General features: G+C 35.6%; 2 protein-coding genes across 6 annotated transcripts; one reads left to right on the plus strand and one right to left on the minus strand.

Annotated features, from left to right (window-relative positions):
- The first annotated feature begins 348 nt into the window (after positions 1 to 348).
- Positions 349 to 1,504, plus strand: tmem238a (transmembrane protein 238a). Of its 2 annotated transcripts, none has more exons than XM_058747734.1 (2): positions 349 to 555; positions 874 to 1,500. In XM_058747734.1, the coding sequence occupies exons 1-2, from the start codon at positions 500 to 502 to the stop codon at positions 1,214 to 1,216; spliced, it is 399 nt and encodes a 132-aa protein (XP_058603717.1). In that variant the 5' UTR covers positions 349 to 499; the 3' UTR covers positions 1,217 to 1,500. The 2 variants fall into 2 exon arrangements, with proteins under 2 accessions (XP_058603717.1, XP_058603718.1); XM_058747735.1 differs by lacking the exon at positions 349 to 555 and adding an exon at positions 634 to 777 and having other exon boundaries at positions 874 to 1,504.
- Positions 1,505 to 1,637: 133 nt separating this feature from the next.
- Positions 1,638 to 19,143, minus strand: si:dkey-17m8.1 (C-Jun-amino-terminal kinase-interacting protein 3). Of its 4 annotated transcripts, none has more exons than XM_058747730.1 (28): positions 19,011 to 19,143; positions 17,308 to 17,803; positions 16,569 to 16,763; positions 15,884 to 16,004; positions 15,687 to 15,757; positions 15,509 to 15,576; positions 15,250 to 15,334; positions 14,951 to 15,123; positions 14,281 to 14,543; positions 13,610 to 13,667; positions 13,310 to 13,462; positions 12,336 to 12,378; positions 12,067 to 12,194; positions 11,729 to 11,782; positions 11,498 to 11,638; positions 10,738 to 10,864; positions 10,434 to 10,517; positions 6,020 to 6,067; positions 5,541 to 5,682; positions 4,270 to 4,312; positions 4,039 to 4,119; positions 3,879 to 3,946; positions 3,646 to 3,794; positions 3,385 to 3,556; positions 3,106 to 3,219; positions 2,930 to 3,028; positions 2,736 to 2,828; positions 1,638 to 2,632 (listed from the first exon to the last, which is right to left on the minus strand). In XM_058747730.1, exons 4-28 carry the CDS (start codon positions 15,957 to 15,959, stop codon positions 2,523 to 2,525), a joined length of 2,643 nt encoding a protein of 880 aa, XP_058603713.1. In that variant the 5' UTR covers positions 15,960 to 16,004; positions 16,569 to 16,763; positions 17,308 to 17,803; positions 19,011 to 19,143; the 3' UTR covers positions 1,638 to 2,522. The 4 variants fall into 4 exon arrangements, with proteins under 4 accessions (XP_058603713.1, XP_058603714.1, XP_058603712.1 ...); XM_058747731.1 differs by lacking the exon at positions 19,011 to 19,143 and adding an exon at positions 18,554 to 18,709 and having other exon boundaries at positions 17,639 to 17,803; XM_058747729.1 differs by lacking the exon at positions 19,011 to 19,143 and adding an exon at positions 18,554 to 18,709.
- Positions 19,144 to 19,759: the final 616 nt, after the last annotated feature.

Consider the following 19,759-nt stretch of genomic DNA (forward strand, 5'->3'; position numbering starts at 1 on the left):
ATGAAGGAAAAACAGCTCAATTTTAAAAGAAAACAAAAAGATTTGTCTGACTATTATTTCATCAGGCTATACAAAGTAAATTTTTAAAAAATTTTCAAGAGCTATGATCATTTCCTGAAAAATACAACTCATTCCGCAAACAACAGCGCTAACCTGAAGGAAACTAGCACTTCGCTGAGATTCCCGCACTTCTGAACGAGCGAAACAATGGTTTTGGTTTTAGTTTTGGCCTGAGAAACGTCAACTGGTTTGCAGGAAATCTCTAGATCGGTATGTAAGGTGTTTATACTGGAATGAAACCATAAAAAACCCCACCGTCACATCCGCTTATGTATTATGGCTTGTTGTGATTTTGGGGAAGCGTGCCGGAAGTCGGGTGAATGAATGACGCGCAAGAGAGTCATGTCACGTGTCACCACCTGCGTGACGTCACAGCTGGTCAGCAGCGCAGGTGTAAATCCAGGAAAAACACAAACGACCAAAAATGTATATTATCTAAATGAAAGAATCTTTCTTGACGGTTTTGCAAACGAATATAATTTCTGTCATTAAAAGGTAAGTAAAATGATCATCTCTCAGTGTATACTAGGTTTTCTTTATCTGGGAAGCAGTGCTCGATTATTGATGGCTAAAGCAAAACAGGTGCAACAGGTTTTTTTGAGCATTTGTTTTTTTCACTTAAAAGATTAACCGTAATACTTTATTGTGCTTTAGCCTACTTTACATTAAGATAGACTATATGCCTATTGCTGTAAAATAAAATAATATGTCCTTCAGGTAAAGAGTAGGCTGGGCTATTTCAATTAGTAAAATCAAGTCTGTTCCAGAGCTGTGGTTATTAATATCACTCTAATGTTTCTCTCCTCATGGCAGAAGGGCGTTCACCATGTCTACACCTGACCGTGTTGGACTGACCCACTGTAAGTTTGCTCTGGTGTTTGCGGTGCTCATGGATGTTTTCGGGGTGTCTGCTCTTCTGATCGGCGTCTTCGTCCCGCTTGAGATCGGGGGTCGCGACTTTGGTGATCTGTTGGTGTATTCGGGAGCTCTGCTGGTGTTGATGTCTATGGGTGGCTGGGTCATGTGGTACAGTGGGAATATTGAGGGTTTGATATCAGGGAATGAGCTGACACACAAACGCAACGCCGTGGACCGCCTCGTTCGCACCCTGAGCCGCCGCATACGGAGACCCCACCGCGGCCACAGCACGCCCTGACCCCTGACCCCTGGGCACGGCTGAGAGCGCGCACAAGACCAACATCTCAGTTGGGAAAGAAGGAAAATAGAACGATAATGCAAGGATCAAGGCTGACAGATACAGTGTGACTGTTACAATGTGGTGTTTGCTACTGCTAGCCTACTACAAAAACTATGAAATTGCAATTATGTGGTACATTTTGTGTTTTTGTACACGTAATTCTGTATTTCTTTTTGCAGCAAAACTTTTATATATGTATATCTTCTGTTGTGCAAAATATGGGTGATTAATTTTCAAGCACTGATAAATTTTTCTGAATTTAAAATTAAACATGGAGCATTGGTGTTTTATTTTATGGATACTGAATCATTTTCAGAACAAAACTCAACACAATTTATAATTAGAGTGAAAATGTATTTAAAAAGTTGCACATTTTCATAACATTTTCCAGTTAACAAAACATTGTCATTTTCTCTCTCTCACTTATTAAATAGGTAGAGCCACACATTCACCCATTCAAAAAATACTGCAAAAAAAAAAAAAAACCGCCATATGCGAGCCTCCATTGTTTTCACAATAAATAACTTAGACACCAATAACCAATAATAATAAAATGAAAAATAAAACCTCACCATAAACACCAAACCTAAAGAAAAATAACTTTTGTTCAGATTGAAGTATATGCACTATAGATGTCCAGGTCACAGAATGTAGGTAGTGTGTCAGTCTTGGTCAGTTTCTTGTCGTTTTGATGTTACTTTTCTTTGAGTGAGTTTCCAGTTGATCTAATGCACGACAAGCAACAAACAGACTATTTTTGAAAATACTTCATGTCATGACCAGCAGCATACCAGTTGCATCACTCCTGATGATTTGAAATTAAAAAATAATAAAATAAAATAATGAATAATTCCTGGCCTAGCATTACAACCACAACCTGTCTTTGTTCCAGTATTTAGGATGATTGTGTACAATAAAAAACAAAATCAAAATCACTGGTCAAATACAAGGCAGAATTTGAAAACACACACCAAGGCAAACTGGAGAGAAGTCTGTGGAGCAGTTATGGGAAAAAAAAAAAACATTCAAAGTCGGTTCACCCAAAAAACAAAACAAAAAAAATAAAATAAAAGTGCAGAATAAAGATTTGTAGGTCCAAAATTACATTTCTTAGAATGCTTTACTTTGATTTTAGCCCTTTACTTCCCTTTGGGAGCATCTATAGAAGGGGGACAGAAGAAAAGTAATGCATTGTACTGTCTAGTACGCTCAATCTTATCCTGATAGAGCTTAAAGACTGTTTGAGTGCACAGCTGAAGTGCTTTCAGAGGGCGGGGCTTGGGACGGAGGGGGTGGGGCTCTGCCAAATAATCATGTGACTTCGTTCTGATCTCTGCAGGACAGACTCACTGGCCCCATCACTTCCATCATCTCCTAAAGAGGAAAAGAATAGTGAATTATATTCTTATCTTTAAAAAACATAAAAATGATATTAAAAAGTCACGGTGTAATAGCTGTGCCAAAAGGAAATTCGCACCAATTCGGAAATTGATGTATCCTTCCCCGCCACTGAGAGTGAGCTGAGAGGTAGTAGCAGCGCCATCTGGTGAAGTGGAGGAACTACGGCAGCCTGCATTGATTAGGAAAAAAAAGATCAAAATAGTTAAAAATTCTTCCCAATACTGATCTTCCATCTACTGTTACTGAATGTAAACGATATTTGTTTCAAACCTGGAGCAGAAATGATGAATTTAACTGCTTGTCGATGGCCATGGTAACAGAGCTGAGCTGAAGCAAGAGAGCAGTATGGTATAGAGCAGGACTCTGAACCTGCCAAAAAACAAAACAAGTTTCACAATTCAAAACCACTCAAGAATAGTTTATTTTAGTGGGAAAAAACTACTCACTGAGGGACAGTGGAACTGAGAAGATTGCCCCACTTCCTGTTCCCACCCACAACCGCCCACTGACCACAGACAAGGCTGTGATCTGAAGAGGAGAGAGAGACAGGAATGCAGAGCCTGCGAAATGGAGAGACACAGGCCGAAAGGGAGAAAATCACAGAATTAACTGTCACTTTTATTCACTTTTAATGCATCCTTGCTGGATTAAAAAAACGAACGCTTTGGAAAAGTAGACACCCATGCATGTAAAATTCAATTAATGAATAAATACAACTCAAATACCTAAAGCTTTATTCACTACGGACGATAAATCTACTTCCTGTAGAGGACGGCCAGTTGTCCAATCAAAAAGCCTAAGAATTGGATCCAAACGGCAGGCAGCCCAAACGCCACTTCCTGCCGCGCAAAGAAAGCGCACCTGCTGCTCACTTCGCTCAGACACTGTAAACGATTTCTAAATGGACAGAAAGAGAACCGTGAATGAGTGAGGGTTGTGAAGCACAAAATGAACAATAAATGACACCTTTTCCATCCGAGACCAACCTCTACTTTCCGAATTTTCACACTGATCATGTAAACTTTATTCCAGTAGCCCACCCAAAGACAGCCCTCTTTTGCTAGGCAGCAGCGAACGGGCTGCAAAGGTGACGTGCCGAGCGAAAGCACCTCTTGAGACTGGAGATTCCATGTGCCTACAAAAACGATCATTAGAAGCCATAAGTACAATTCATGTCTTAAAAAAAAAACACCCAAGCAGACTAACTCCAAACACACACCTGAACTGTGGGTGAAGAATGCAAGCGTCCCATTGGCCAAGCCAGCAATCACCTCGCCCTGAGAATACCTTTACATACAGGAGGAATTTCATCAGAAACCTCAGGAATTTCATTTACATCACAGATAACATAAACTGACAGGGATTCAAAAGACACTTACGTCAGAGAGTGAACCCCCTCAGAAAGACAGACAGACTGCAAACAGCGGCGCCTGGAGCTGGAGGACGAATGAATCAGCACACTGCAAGAGGACAACATGAGCAGATGAAACCCATACAGCCAAAAACAAAAAGTGTGTGTAAATATACTGTATATACACAGTATTTAGAGGTATTTATTTCTATAAATTAAACTATGCCTGAAAATTTAAGAATTAATAACATGCCCTCACCCTCCATCCTGTGTTCCAATCCACACAGTTCCTGCAGTATCTCCTAACACAAGCACAGACATAATTTAAACACATACTCTTAGAAAACCCAACTGCCGAAATTTGAAGAAAAATGCCAAGATTAAGATTAATAATGCAGCTAAATGTAATAAAAAAAGCATTAAACTATGTAAATATATAGAGTAATTTTATGTTTTACAATGAGTAAAGTGTAGAAAATGCCAAAGAAGTATCTTGCTAAGATACTTTAAATAAATTCTGAAGTGCAATTTTCTTGAGACAGAGGAGATTTCGCCATTCAAGTCACTGTAAACTTCGTAAACAACCTGTTTAATCAGTATTTTTTTTTTCTGTGTCAAGACTTTGTCTTTAAGATGTAAATAAATTTATTTATAATTAGAATTTGTTAATTGAGAGGTCTCTTCATGAGGACCCTCTTCATAAACCCACATGCTGTGGTCAGTTACATTTTACACAAATGGATTTTGTTTGATTTACATAAAAGTAAAATAATTTGATTGCTTTAACACAGTAAGAAGAATGACCAAATATGTTTTTGATTTAAGTTACAATAACCTGGAAAATATAGTACGTACACTACTGTGAAAAAAGTCTGGGGTCAGTAAGATTTGTTCAAGAAATTAAGTCTTTTATTCAAAAAGGATGCATTTAATTGATCAAAATTGACAGTAAAGTCTTTTACATTGTTACACAAAAGATTTATTTAAAATAAATGCTGTTTTTCTGAACTTTCTGTTCATTATCATATTAAGCAGCAAAAACTGTTTTCAATATTGATATAATTGTAAAAAATATTTGCATAATAGAATCATTTCTGAAGGATCGTGTGACTGAAGACTGGAGTAATGACTGCTACAATAAATACAGCTTTGCCATAACAGGAATAAATTACATGTTAAAATATATTCAAATATAAAGCAAACAGAAAGTTTTTTTAAATTGTAATGTCACAATATTACTGTATTTTTCATCAAAGAAAATTGCATCCTCGGTGAGCATAAGACACTTATTTTCAACCCCAAATTTTAGAATGGTAGTGTACTTTGAAATTGCAAGGAGAAAAAGCTGTATTTTTCCAGTTATTCAGTTTGAGTAATATTTACGAAAAGCAGAAATGCCTCTAGATAATGCTTAGATAACAGTACTGTTTCTCAGAAATCACCTCTGACATCAGAAGTCTTACACAATCATCACTGATCCAGCTGTGAACACCTGGGTAAATTCTACAAAGCTGCAGAGCTCAGACTGACCAGTAGGGGGCACAGCACAGATGCATAATGCAGGGGACGTGGGTGGGAGGCTGAACTGATCCAGAATGGTATTGGAGCGAGCCGGGTCAATCACTGTGACATCACTGCTGGAAGCAGGTCCAGTGACGGCCCACACAGAGCACTGAGGATGGGAGGTTCACAACCATGAATGACTTGATGCAACATGGTAATTAGATGAAGGTGCTGGTTAAATGCATTTTTGGACAAGAAAACAACCTGTTCTGTAATACAAGGTTCCCACATTGAAGGAAAACCTGAAAATATGAGGGAAATTTCTAAGTACAATTTTATTCTAGATATGCTTGGCTCTAAAATATTTAATTGGCTAGAAATTGCTTATTATGAGTGTTATGTGTATGAAATTATTTTTAAACACCAGTAATGCATTGGTCAGAAGGTGTGGGAACCCTGTCCATGTTAATTAGCTGTAAAATACTGTGAAGGTTAGTTGATCGTACCGTCTGCTCTCCTGATATCTCTGGAGGAACTGCGACAGCACATGTGAGCTGTAAAAGATGAAACATTTATTAATCAACATCCTTTAAATCCCTGACCTTGATCTCCACTGGCTAAAATCAGAATAGATGCATAGCAGAGAAATGCGGGTCACTTCCTCTTCGGGTTATGCATACACTCTTGGAAAATAAACATGACGTAAGACATTAAGCACCTATTATAATATGTATAATATACTCACCATATCCTAACCTGAATTAACCTTCTTTTCTCATTGGGATACAGTGTAACTTTATAAAATTAAATGTTTTTATTGTTAACTAAAACTAAAATCATTTTTGATCACTGAAATAAAGCTAGAATAATGACCTACTAATTGTTAATATAATATTGTAAGAATACATTGTACAGACGTGGTCAGAATTGTTGGTACCCTTGGTAAATATCATCAAAGAATGCTGTGGAAATAAATCTGTATTGTTAATCCTTTTGATCTGTTATTTTAAAAAAAATTCACAAAAATCTAACCTTTCATTGGAGAATAAGAATTTAAAATGGGGGGAAATATCATTATGAAATAAATGTTTTTCTCTAATACACATTGGCCACAATTAACGGCACCCTTTATTCAATACTTCTTGAAACCTCCATTTGCCAGTTTAACAGCTCTAAATTTTCTCCTGTAATGCCTGATGAGGTTAGAGAACACCTGACGAGATCAGAGACCATTCCTTCATCCAGAATCACTCCAGACCCTTTAGATTCCCAGCTCCATGTTGGTGCTTCTTCTCTTCAGTTCACTCACTCATTTTCTATAGGGTTCAGGTCAGAGGACTGGAATGGCCAGCAGAAGCTTGGTTTTGTGCTCAGTGACCCATTTTTGTGTTGTTTTTGAGGTTTCTGTTTGGATTATTGTACGGTTGGAAGATACAAACATGGCCCATTATAAGATTTCTAACAGAATCAGTCACTTATTGATTTTTGATCTGTTGGTATTTGATAGAATGAAAGATGCCATGTATCTAAACAAGATGTCCAGGACCTCCAGCAGAAATATAGGGCCACAACATCAAAAAGCTCATTTTTTAGTTTCATCTGACCATAGAAGCCAGTCCCATTTGAAGTTACAGTCGTGTCTGATAACTGAATATGCTGGAGTTTGTTTTTTGGTGAAAGCATTTTCTTTTCTTGAAACCCTCCCAAACAACATGTGGTGATGTAGGTTTTTTTCTGCCCCCGAGACTCAACTATATTCTGCAGTTCTCCAGCTGTGGCCCTTGGAGAGTCTTTAGCCACTCAAACTCAAAACTCTCCTTCTCACCGTGCATTAGGACAATATAGACACACATCCTCTTCCAGGCAGTTTTGTAACATTTTATGTTGATTGGAAATTCATAATTATTATTGCCCTGATGGTGGAAATGGGAATTTTCACTGCTCTAGCTCTTTTCTTAAAGCCGCTTCACTAATTTGTGAAGCTCAATTATCTTTTGCTGCACATCAAATTCTTTGGTTTTTCTCATTGTGATGGATCATTAATATTTACATTTCTGTGAAACAGGAAGCCATGGCTGGATAATTTCATGTTCATAATCACCCTGGAGTGCTCAAAATTGTGAATATGAATAGGAATATACTTCAGAGATATTTTACTCATAAGAATTTCTAGGAGTGCCAATAATTGTGTCCAACGTGTATTTGAGAAAAACATTTATTTCATAATGATACTTCCCAAAAGTTGTTTGCACCACGCTCTTCCATCGCCTAATCTTTCGTTTAGGTGCGTTAATCCATTAAATCACTTATTACTGACACACTGAGGAAGGCCTTTGAGCCGAAACGTTTGTGTCTTTGTCCTACTGGTGATAAATGTAGAATAAAACGAAAAGACAAGACTGTTTCATGTGAGTGCGGATCATGGTTTTGTATAATAATGATATTTCCCCCTATTTTAAATTCTTATTCTCCAATGAAAGCTTAGATTTTTGTGATTTTTAAAAATAAAAGAACAAAAGGATTAACAATGCACATTTATTTTCACAGCCTTCTTTGATCATATTTACCAAGGGTACCAACAATTCTGACCACGTGTGTATGTCATTGTTTTTCATTTATTTTATTGATTAATGTATGTATATATACATATACACACACACACACACACACATTCTTTTATTACTGTATGTGTGGGTGTGTGTTCTTTATAATTATTTTTTATTATTAAGATAATAATAATAAAATGTATATAAATAAATATAATGTAATAAATATAATGTATATAATTACCATCTGGGAATTTCGGTGTCATTTATCTGTAAGGAAAGGCTGAAACTAATGCAATACAAATCTAATTAAAAATAAAATAAAATCTAAAATAAAATTAAATTAAATATGAATATTAGATGAAATGCTTAAAATAATAATTAAAAAAAAACATTAAAATTAGAAAATGTTACTGAAGTAACTGAAATAAGTAAAAGGATAGTTCACCCAAAAATGAAAATTCTGTCCTCATTCACTTTCCAAAACTGTTTGAGTTTCTTTCTTCTGCTAAACATAAAAGAAGGAGGTTGGAAACCAGACAGTTGATGGTAACCATTGACTTCCATTGTATGGGAAGAAATACTGTGGAAGTCAATGGCTACTGTCAACTGTAATACTACTGTCAACTCATACAGATTTGCAACAAGTGGAGGATGCGTAAATGATGACAATTTTAATTTTTTAATTTTTGCTATGATTGACGGTGACAACAGAATGAATCATCTGATGAGCCGATGTCAAAAAGAGCTGGGCATTAAGTGATTCAGACTAAATTCAGACTAACAAAACTACAGGTCTGTGTTGGATAAAACTTAAAAAATGTAGTTATTAAATTAAATCTAATCATTTCAAAATACTGAATGCATTATTGAACATTATACCAACTTATTTATTTTGTATTTAGGTATTTAAATAATTCAGCATTATAGGCTGTCCTCTGGCCTTATTTATTTCTTTCTTTAAATGACAAGTGACTTTGTGACTTCCTGCACTTGCTATACTTTATACTTCAGTGCGATAAAGTACTAAATTTGTTGTAATATTTATTTTATAATAAATCAGAAGACGTGAAAAAACTAGGCAGTAGAAACGGCAGCTGCAGACAATGAGTGATCCTATACTGCCATCTCCTGGTTATAAAGGTATTTTCATTTTTTTCTTAAAAAGTCTTTATTTTTCCCCGAGAAACGTTATTGGCACATAAAAGTGAACCTTTAATAATGGGAATTTTACCACACAGAGTTGAGAAATAATAAAGGCTTTAAAATTTTATAAGATTTTAAAAATGTGTTCATGGCTATGAAGGTAAGATATTGATTATCAAGAATACCATTAAGACGTCATTTAAGAGATTAGCCTAACTGCCTAAACAGTTACGATAGTGTTTATTTGTCAGCATTTAAATGTACAGTTACGCATCTGGGTACTTTCCTGGGTTTACAAGACTCTGCATATAAAATTATGTTATTTAATAACATGAAACTGTATGCCGCTGTCATTATTTACAGTGTTGCAATTTTTTTTTTTTCTAATTACTTCTTTAAAATTGTAATTTGATTACATTACTGATTACTGCATTTAAAAAGTAATCAGATTACTAATTACTTTACTTTCAAGTTACTTTCAAGTTTACTTTACTTTTCAAGTTATCAAACCTAAAACGTGCACTACAAAGAGAAACTCATAGTTCTTTCATTAATTTAATACTGACTTAAAAAAATACCTAAGTATTATTTTTATAGCCTACACTCCCAATATCAACAAAACTTTTTTTTTTTTTTTTTGGTAAAATAAAGAAAACAAATTGGGTGTGCTTTCTGCATTCTCAGTCTCCGCGAATACCTTCCTGAAATCAGTCACTAAAATGAACGAAAATGACATAAGAAATACAGGGGCTATATCTAAAGAAAGCTTGAAGTGTCTATTATTAAATGAAGTAAGTCATGTCAAAAACAAATATTCTCTGATAAAATAATCCGTATGAAACCAATGCGAGGTACAGTCTCTCCCGTCTGAGCTCACCTATATCACACCCACGCACATCGCGCGCTATAAGATCACTGAATACAAATTGAAATACGACCTTTCATTGCATCTAAATGTTGTACTCGCCTGCATTTTAGCTCACATTCTCGGTGATTTATTAAAGGGCATACTGACCCGCAAAATATGATTTTTTAGTTCATAATTTTTAACACTGCATTTGTAACTTAAATAACGTAATTTTATTGACATAAGTAACTGTAATCAAATTACATAAATTTTAAATGTAACGCATTACTTTACTGCGTTACCAGGAAAAGTAATTAAATTACAGTAACGCGTAATACCCAACAATAAAATAACGCTGAATGACTGTTTAGGAACTCTCACCTTCGCTGTAGCATCTCTCTGGTCCAGCAGTCTCAGCTGGATGAGGATGGGCACGTCTTTGGGCTCAGGAGCGAGTTCAGAGTCCTGTTCCACACAAACACACACACTTTCAGAATCAACTGGCAAACAGATTAATAATAATAAATCCATTCCACTCAGCGGATTTCAGTTAAGCAGTATGTCATGGATATTTGTAGATATTGTTTATAAGCACACTGGGACAATCTATGTTTCAGATGCACTTTGGGGTGTAGACGGCTCTATACTTGTTGCTATAGATAACAAGATATAGATGTGTGTTTACCTTTATGTTTGTAACACCGAGAGGCATGCTCCAGCCATGGAGCTGTTTTTTACCCAGAGTACCCCACACATGAGAACGGATCTCCCTGTACAGCTCTCTTTTCCTTAACCTGGGAGATGGGGAACTTCTGCACAGGAAAAAAATCATTCAATATTTCAACAAACTGTAATAAAGAAAAGCACAAGTAACTGATTATATAGACTCTCTAATACACACTGTTGTTCAAATAAAAATAATAATACAAATAAAAAAATAGAATAGAATATTCAAAGAAATGCTGTTCCTTTAAACTTTCTATTCTTTAAAGAATCCGTAAAAAAAAAAAAACTACGAAAACCGTATTTCAAAAGTCCTTCACTAATTATTAATATCTGAGGTCAATGTTGGAGAGCGACCTTCAGGGTCATATGGTGCAACCGACATGCAGAAAAAAAAAAAGCATAAAACAGGACATGACAGACACCCTCATGACTGTATATGAAGTTTAAAAAATATATTTTTTATTTTAAGGCAACTTAAAAATTTATTTTAAATTAAATAAAGTTTTTAAGAACCATATAAAACTTGGCACACATTCAAACTAGACTTTTTCATATTTTGAACACAAAATGGCAATGACCCACAATCAGGTGGTCAATCAACAAATCAGGTCTTAGAGACCTGAAATCCCCATCTCATGTAACACTATAACACAAAGGAAAATAACTATCATGACTGTCAATTAGCAGGTATTTAAAACTACTAATGCAAGAGGACTCACTCTGTTTGGGGTGATTTTGTAGAGAGTTGCTGTGGAGACCCCACTGGTGTTTGTGCAGAAACTGGTGTGGGAGAGATGGTTAAAGCAACAGCTGTGGCTGGAGCTAACTGACCCTTTGTCAGACCTAGAAAACGATTAAACCTGGAAGAGAAAAAGAGGTTCACAGCAGGAAATACCAAGCACAAACTCACTTTTAGACACTGGTTGTACAGGTATATACAGTAACCTCACCTGCTCCAGACACTATCCTTCCCTTCCACAGGGGGGCGCTCTTCTTTTGTAACTCTAGAGGAGGACAGAATACATAAATCAGTGTGTATACTACAATTTTACATGTTCTGTGTTTTAAAAAAGTGGTATTTGGTGTGTCATTTTAGTGCATTGCTATGAGATTTTTCTGGGGAGTTATTTACTGGCTTCAAATATACAGACAAGCCACATGATTTGTTGCATCATTAATACCCATAACGCACCACTTACGATGAAGGTTAACAGATCAGCCAGTATACCGTTCTGAACATTTCTGTTAAAGACTGATTTGCATTCCTGGGAGAGGGAGTTTAACACACCTCTGAAGCTGAGCACGCCGCACAGCTTCCTGCAGTTCGAACAGTCGCTCTTTGTACTGATTCTTCTCCATGACCACCCGGGCCATTTCAGAACGAGAGAAGCGGCGAAGGGAGGTAGGTAGTGAGGCCTGGAGAGAGCAAGAGAGAATGAGGCAGGAATTAGTGACTGATTTCAGTGTTTAAGAAATAGAGGACAGTAGACACTATTTCCAGAATAGTGATATCCATAAACATTTCTGAAATGCAACTGAAATCTATCATAGACTTACATCAGGGTCCTCTGACTGAATTGTCTCAAGCTCTTTTCGTAACCTGTTTTAAAATATAAAAAGCCATTTCATAAAAAAAACATATATAACAAAACAAGCAAAACACAAACTGTTCCCTATTCATTTGAAGCATTAAAAGTAATAAAACAGATGAAAATTACTATTCAAGAGCTTTGGTTCAGTAAGTTTTTTTCTTTTCTTTTTTTTTGAGAAATCATTACTTTTATTCAGCAAGGACACATTAAAATGATCAAAGGTAACTGTAAAGACAGTTATAATGGTACAAAAGATTTGTACTTCAAATAAATGCTGTTTCTTTTGAACTTTCTATTCACCAAAGAATGAAAAAATGTATCAATTCTACAAAAATATTAATCATCATGAATGTTTTCAACATAATGATAAGAAATGTTTCCTGAGCACCAAAGCAGCATATGTGACCATGGACTACAAAAGCAGTCATAAGTCACACAGGTATATTTGTAGCAATAGCCAACAATACATTATATGGGTCAAAATTATTGATTTTTCCTTTATGCCAAAAATCATTAGAATATTAAGTAAAATCATGTTCCATGAAAATATTTTGTAAATTTCCTACTGTAAATATATCAAAACTTTATTTTTGATTAGTAATATGCATTGCTAACAACTTCATTTGGACAACTTTAAAGGCGATTTTCTCAATATTTTGATTTTTTTGCACCCTCAGATTCCAGATTTTCAAATAGTTGTATCTCAGCCACATATTGTCCGATCCTAACAAATGGTACATCAATGGAAAGCTTATTTATTCTTATAGCTTTCAGATTATGCATACATTTCAATTTTAAACAATGACCCTTATGACTGGTTTTGTTGTCCTGGGTCACATATTAAAATGATTTCTGAAAGAACATGTGACACTTAAGTATTTAGTAAACTGCTGAAACTGAAATAAATAAGCTGAGGTAAATTCCGGTAATTCGCATTACCGCTTGATTTCATCCTCCATCTCTTTGGTTTTTCCTTCCAGTCGGCTGACGGTTTCACGGCAAGAATCAAGTTCCATATGCAGGGCAGATCTCTCACTGGTCAGCTCCTCAACACGGGATATAAGTGCCTTACGAGCAGTATCCACCATTTCACTGAGTGACAAAGACAGGGATACACACATGGATAGAGACACAGATAGAGGAAAAAAATTGAATGGTTAACACATAAAATGGGTCATGATCAGAGCCTCAACTTTGACAACAAATAGATTGATAAAAAAAAACTGTATTCTGTCTTACTGAGTGTGTTTTAGTTCCTCATATTGAGAAAGAATCTGCTCAAACTGGTCTGTGTTATCTGCAAACCAAACAAAAACACAAAGACTCAACCACACACATATTTAGACAGTGATGGATCTACATTAAATAAAGCATAATGTACAGTCAGTTGGTTATTAGCGCTAAATAAACCCATTAAAATAAACAAGGGGTTTGGAAATGATCCTGAAATTTACAAAAATATTTTACAAAAATAACCAGCTGACTGTACATTTTAATGCATATTACAAGGCTGTACCAAAAAAATAAAACAAATGGACATAAAATATTAGCTTGGGGTGAAATTATTTTATTATATGAAAAGAAAGGGGCAACGGAGTGATACGTGAAACTAGCACAGTGTAGGAGAGCAACGGTCAAATTTACAGTTTAGTGGTCACTATACAAAAATAGTTGAATGCTGCAACTGACCAATCAGAATCAAGTGTTCCAGACAGCTGCATAATAAATGCATTTAGCATCAGAGCAAAGATTTGATAAAAAAAAAGTTTCTCTGTTGTTGCAGTAATATTTAAATGAAAACATTTTTGTTTGTGGTTAATAGGATTGACGCTGTTCTCCCTGTTCCTTCTTTGCAATTTAAATTTCTTATAAACAACACACATACACTCAAATGAAACACATGATCGTACCTCTGACACTGGCCCCCTGGTCAACGTTTTCTACATATTCCCTGCTGAGTTCAGATAACTCTGAAAACACAGAGTCCGTATTCCTCAACTCCCACTCCAAGGAATCAGAGTCACTGTCCATCTCTTCCTCCTCCTTCGTTTTTTCTCCATCTTTCACCTTCTGGTCTTCATCCACCTCTCTCTTATCCTCCTGGGCTTGTTTCATTTCATCAAACAAACTGGAGTTTAATTCAGAAGTTGCTGTCTTTGAAAAAACAGGGGAGCTGGAGAGAGCAAAAGAGAGAGAGAGAGATGAACAAAAAGACAAGATAAAAAGATAACATGTTTATGGGAAATAGATTCATTATGTGTATAAGAGAAATACAATCAAATATCACCAAATATAACTTAGAGTGTATTTCTTGTCTTTTTTCCATGAAGGAAAAATTTCAATGAATCATCTAACATGACTTAAAAATAAACATCGACAGGATGTTACACACATTAAGAGATACAAACTCCCACTCACTTCCTGGAATCAGTGAGAGAAAAAGTGGAAGATAAAAAAGAAAGAAAAGAAAGTGAGAAAGCTTTTGATATGTAGATGTTTAAATCTTAAAGCACCTTTACAGTATGAAAAACTATTAAAAATAAAAAAGATGTTATGGCCCCTCTTTGTAAATTTCTGTACCTTGTTTCAATAAAGCCCTTCAAATGAGCCAGCTCAGGGGTGGAGCTTATAATGTCACCGATGAAGGACTGATCGTTATTATGGTTAACTTCAGCATTAGTCACTTTGCTGTTGTTGATATCGGTCATTTCTGACGCAGTGGAATCAGGGGCACTGCCAGCTTTTGGATCATGCTGCAAAACGAAAGGGTCAAAAATAGATGCTGTTATGAAAGTACAGATATTTATTGTTTTATAGTAGAAAAGGAAGGAATGCAAAAATATGCAAAGTAATGTTTGGAGAAAGTGTAATTTGCCTACAAATAAATTAACCTCTTCAGTGCTGGAGGTTTCTGTTTGACCGTGGGTAGAAACAGCTTCTGAATGTTTGCTGTGCACGTGATTCCTGCAAACAAAGAGAATTTCCTGCTGACACATAACAACACTGTAATTTTTAACTTCTCAAATGCACAGGAAATTAAAGTCTTTTTTGCAAATCATGCTAAGCAAGAAATGCGTTCCACATTGTGGGATTCCATTACCTCTCAGCTCAACTTAAGAAAGGGGAAGTGTGTGTTACCTAAAAGTGAAGGATTCGCTCTCCCACTCCTTTTTCTTTTCCAGCAGATCTCGGTGTGTCAGTACTAACTGGATTTTAAGAGGATTTTTAAAAAATCTTTTTTAGAAATAGAAATTTAAAGTAACCAACATGCTAAAGCTGAACTAAAACAGATGCACAGACTTGAGAGATGACAGACCTTGTTATGTGTGTGTTTAATTGAGTTTAGCTCTCGTGTCAGATTTGCTTTCTGCTCCTCCAAGGCCATCACTACAAAGAAAAGATGATAGCTATATATTTTAAATGTACATTTATATACATCGTGCCAATGTTTTAACAGTCTGGACAGACAGAGAGAGGGCAGAAGGGTGAAAGGTTTTATTCAGAGAGACTCACACTGATCAGCTTGTTCTCTGGCTTTCTTCTCCAGTTCTCTTTCTCTCTTTTCTCTCTCCTTTTCTCTTGCACGCATTGCCCTCCGCTCTTGCTCAAACTGGTCATCCAACTCCAAATAGCGCTGATGGTATGTAAACAAATCACATTTTTAAAAAGTTTTTACATTTAAAAGGTGCAACTTTGTCATTTCCTTTTTCTAATTACAAAAGTTTTGCACAAAGAAATACATAATAAATATGTTTAAAATCATGCACACTCAGATGGCATCAGTTAAGATATATTATTCATGGTTGACTGTGAAATGTAATAATAATAATTATTATTTTTTATTATTAATGTTAAACTTAGTTGAATTAATAGGATGTGAATTAATTAATAATTACAAATTAATAAATAAATTAAAAATTAAATATTATAATGGATATTAAAAAACAATTAGTCAATTAGAAACGACAAGAATTTGAACAGAACTTATCCAGCTATCCAGCCGGTCACAAATAGCATTAAGCTTCCCATAAACCAATAACTCTTCAGGACAGGGGCCATGAAAGGGCCACTAACTATAAATATTTTGAAAAAAAGAAAAAAGCCTTAAATTGTAAATTATTTTTTCAATTATTACATTTAAAAGGTTAAAAGGTCACAAAACACTCTTCAATTCTTCCTTCACACAGCTGTCTCTCACCTCTTGGCTCTCTCTCCTCAGGGTTTTCTCATTCTGATACCTCTCCAGCAGTTCTTCTCTCTCTCTTTTCTCTTTCTCTGCCTCTTCCTCTCTCTCTCTCAGCTGAGCCCTGCAGCTCGCCAGCCCTTCCAGAACCCAGACGAGGATGGGCAGCAGGGAATCCACCACACCAGCTCCATGAGTCTCCACCACCGACTACAAAGAACAAGTCTGAATTGTATTTGTTTGCAATGGTGCGCCCCCATCACATTTAATACTCTTATCTTAGTGGGCAGCTGCACTCACAGGAAGAGCAAAACTTATAAAGGGGAAAAATACTACGGTACACTTCCCTTATGAAAAGTCAGCAAAACATCTGCTCTCTGAACTTAACACTTGTGAAAAGTGGCAAATGATAAAAATGCCTCTAAAGTTCCTGTTTACACCAAGAACAATGATGTTTAGTTTATTAAATGTGCTTTGCAGTTATGTCTGCAAACTTTAAATGCTCAAGCTCCTTAAAGTCGAGTGGATTCTGACTGTTTTTATCATTCATCAGCTGCAAAAAGAGTTTTGAAAGTGATTCCAACAATCTGTCATTATCGCTATAGTTGTGGTGTGAATTTCCCTATTCTCACAGAATCATAACGATTTTTAAACCTTTATCATTATCATGATATTTATCATCCTTGGTGTGAACAGGCCTTAAAAGTTATTTTGATTGGTAGGTGAATAAAGGTGGATACTCTTGATTGGTTACCTGCAGCTCCGAGTACAGTTTCCCCGCCTCCTCGCTCACAATATCTGGATCCAGCTCCAGATCTCCACTTCCACAAAGAGCACTTTACCATAATCCATGTTTCACAGCTCTCTGTTCTCTGACTGGTTTATTTAATATCACTATAATTTGAATGTACCCCCAGTCTTGCTTTTGAACTTTGCTATTCAACCCAAACCTCTTCCTTTTTATCACACTGTTTTCACTACCTTAAAATGGTTTCAGTGTGTACCAAAACAAGCATGAAATTAGTGTGTTAGTGACAGCGTGTGCATCTACTAAAACATCTCTTCTTGTCCCTATAAATATCTACCTGAGAAGCAGAACTATATTCTTAAGCCACATGGTATTTCCAGTTAACTCCTCCTCTTCCATGCTTCTCGTTTTCTGTTTAACATTCATACTCAAAAACTAAACTGACTGAAGACATCAGAGTTAGTTGGGACTGCTCATGTCTGGAGGTGTTTTGGTGTCCATTCTGGTGGGATAAAAAGGGTAGTAACATGTGTTAGTACAAACCATTTTGAACAACTTAATTTATGCACTTTTATTACCTCATAAGACTACATGGACTATTCAAATCAACCATAAAACAGGGAAACCAGTTACAAACTAAAATATATTTATCTAATATGTTCACATAAATCTTGTTCATCTTCATAGTCAACTACTTCAAAACGTGTTAAGCTCAACTGGTTGTCTGGTTACAAAATCATACATGTTTTAAAATCATTTATCATAACTTGTAATTAAATTGTCTGTAGCTCACCCAAATATAATGCTCGTTCCTTATAGATATGCAAATACAGTTTATATATATATATATATATATATATATATATGTATGTATATATTATTATTATTTTCTTTGTCTAGTTCACCCTAAATAGTGAACAAGCTAGTGAATAAGTCATTTAAACGACTTCATGCTAATTTGTGCATATACTGTACACACATGCATAGTACACACATATATAAGCAAACACACACACACATTTACAGCCCCAAAAGGCAAACACGTCTCTCAGACTCAAAGAAACATTACCGCATGAATAGGAAGTACAAAAGTAAACTTTAATATTCTACAGAAAGGCAAATATACTTTGCGTGATGTCGGCAAACACCTTGAAGCTGTCTGCCTGCGCCTGCATTGACACTTGGCCTTTTAGCGGTACATTTCACCAGTGAACGATTATTTACTCTGATTATAGCGTATTTATCAACTCACCTTTACATATTAGTGAGGCTCGGACACCGTGTCTATGAGTTCATGTAGATGAAATTCAAGTCCTTCGCTTTAGAAACGATATCAATTACTCTAAACCAGGTTAAAGAAGGAGGCGCGGTTAGAGCGTCAACAGTTTGAGTGACGTTAGTCTGGACCTATCAAAAAGAAGACCGCTGAATAAGAACCAATAATTATGCAGAAGGGGCGGGAGATGGGCGGGGTTTCTCCGACGAGAAACGAAAACTTTCCTGAAACTTGAACGTTGACACGTGATGGCTCAGACTTATCATGTGACTTTTGGGTAGAAAAACACACCTGGCTAAATACTTCACATTCCAGTGTGTGTTTGAGAGGTTTTAGAAAATCAAAGGTTGAAGGTTAAAGGTTTACCACCGTTAGCTTTTAGGTTTGCGTTCATGTTTATTATGAGCTCCGACGCTCCATAGCAGCGACTCACCGACACAGTCTCAGATTTCACCCGCCGCCGCTGCTGCTGCTGCTGCCGCTTGACAGAAGAGAGGAAGCCGCAAGGGATCTTCTGCTGCTGGCACCGACTCAACACAAGAATAATGGGCACACTGGACGGCACACTGGCGCGTTACTGTCATATCAATATTAAAATTAAAATTGATAAAACAGCAGTGACATAATTTTGAAATTATCTATTGAATTATATTACATTCATTATATTAAAAAGTTAAATTGTTTTATATTAATTAATGCCAAAAATGCAATATTTTGTCATGACATTTTCTCATTTTATATTTTTTTGTGCTAACTGCATTTGTCAAGCTAAAACCTTTACCCATTTTGTTGCAAAAAAAAAATAAAAATCTTTAATTTATTGGAAATCTGCTTGAAATTGACTTTTTGACTTTTTGAAATTGATTTTATTTTAAATGTTATTAATTTTCTATATATATTTAATTGAAATGTTTGTTTTTAATGTATATATGTGTAATATCGTAAAGTCGCAACAAATACAGGTTTTAAAGTGTATTTAGACATTTCTCATATTTGGTAACAGTTTTTTCAAAGATGGCAATCCCATGGAAAATGTGCTAACTGCATTTGTCAAACTAAAACCTTTACCCATCTTGTTGCAAACACAAATTTTACGTTTTTCTTTAATTTATTGGAAATCTGTTTGAAATTTACTTGCTTTTTTATTTTAAATGTTCTTAATTTTCTATATATTTAATTTAA

Source organism: Onychostoma macrolepis, chromosome 16, assembly GCF_012432095.1.
Source record: "Onychostoma macrolepis isolate SWU-2019 chromosome 16, ASM1243209v1, whole genome shotgun sequence".
Classification (NCBI taxonomy): Eukaryota; Metazoa; Chordata; class Actinopteri; order Cypriniformes; family Cyprinidae; genus Onychostoma; species Onychostoma macrolepis.

What these genes read in the sequence shown, in the direction of transcription:
- si:dkey-17m8.1 (XM_058747730.1), bottom strand. Translation starts at nt 15,959, where the DNA reads ATGCGTGCAAGAGAAAAGGAGAGAGAAAAGAGAGAAAGAGAACTGGAG. An exon ending in TGAAAATTCGGAAAGTAGAG is followed by an intron (nt 3,557 to 3,645) that starts GTTGGTCTCGGA and finishes CTGTCCATTTAG; the next exon opens with AAATCGTTTACAGTGTCTGA. An exon ending in ATACATCAATTTCCGAATTG is followed by an intron (nt 2,633 to 2,735) that starts GTGCGAATTTCC and finishes TTTCCTCTTTAG; the next exon opens with GAGATGATGGAAGTGATGGG.
- tmem238a (XM_058747734.1), top strand. Translation starts at nt 500, where the DNA reads ATGAAAGAATCTTTCTTGACGGTTTTGCAAACGAATATAATTTCTGTC. An exon ending in ATAATTTCTGTCATTAAAAG is followed by an intron (nt 556 to 873) that starts GTAAGTAAAATG and finishes TCCTCATGGCAG; the next exon opens with AAGGGCGTTCACCATGTCTA.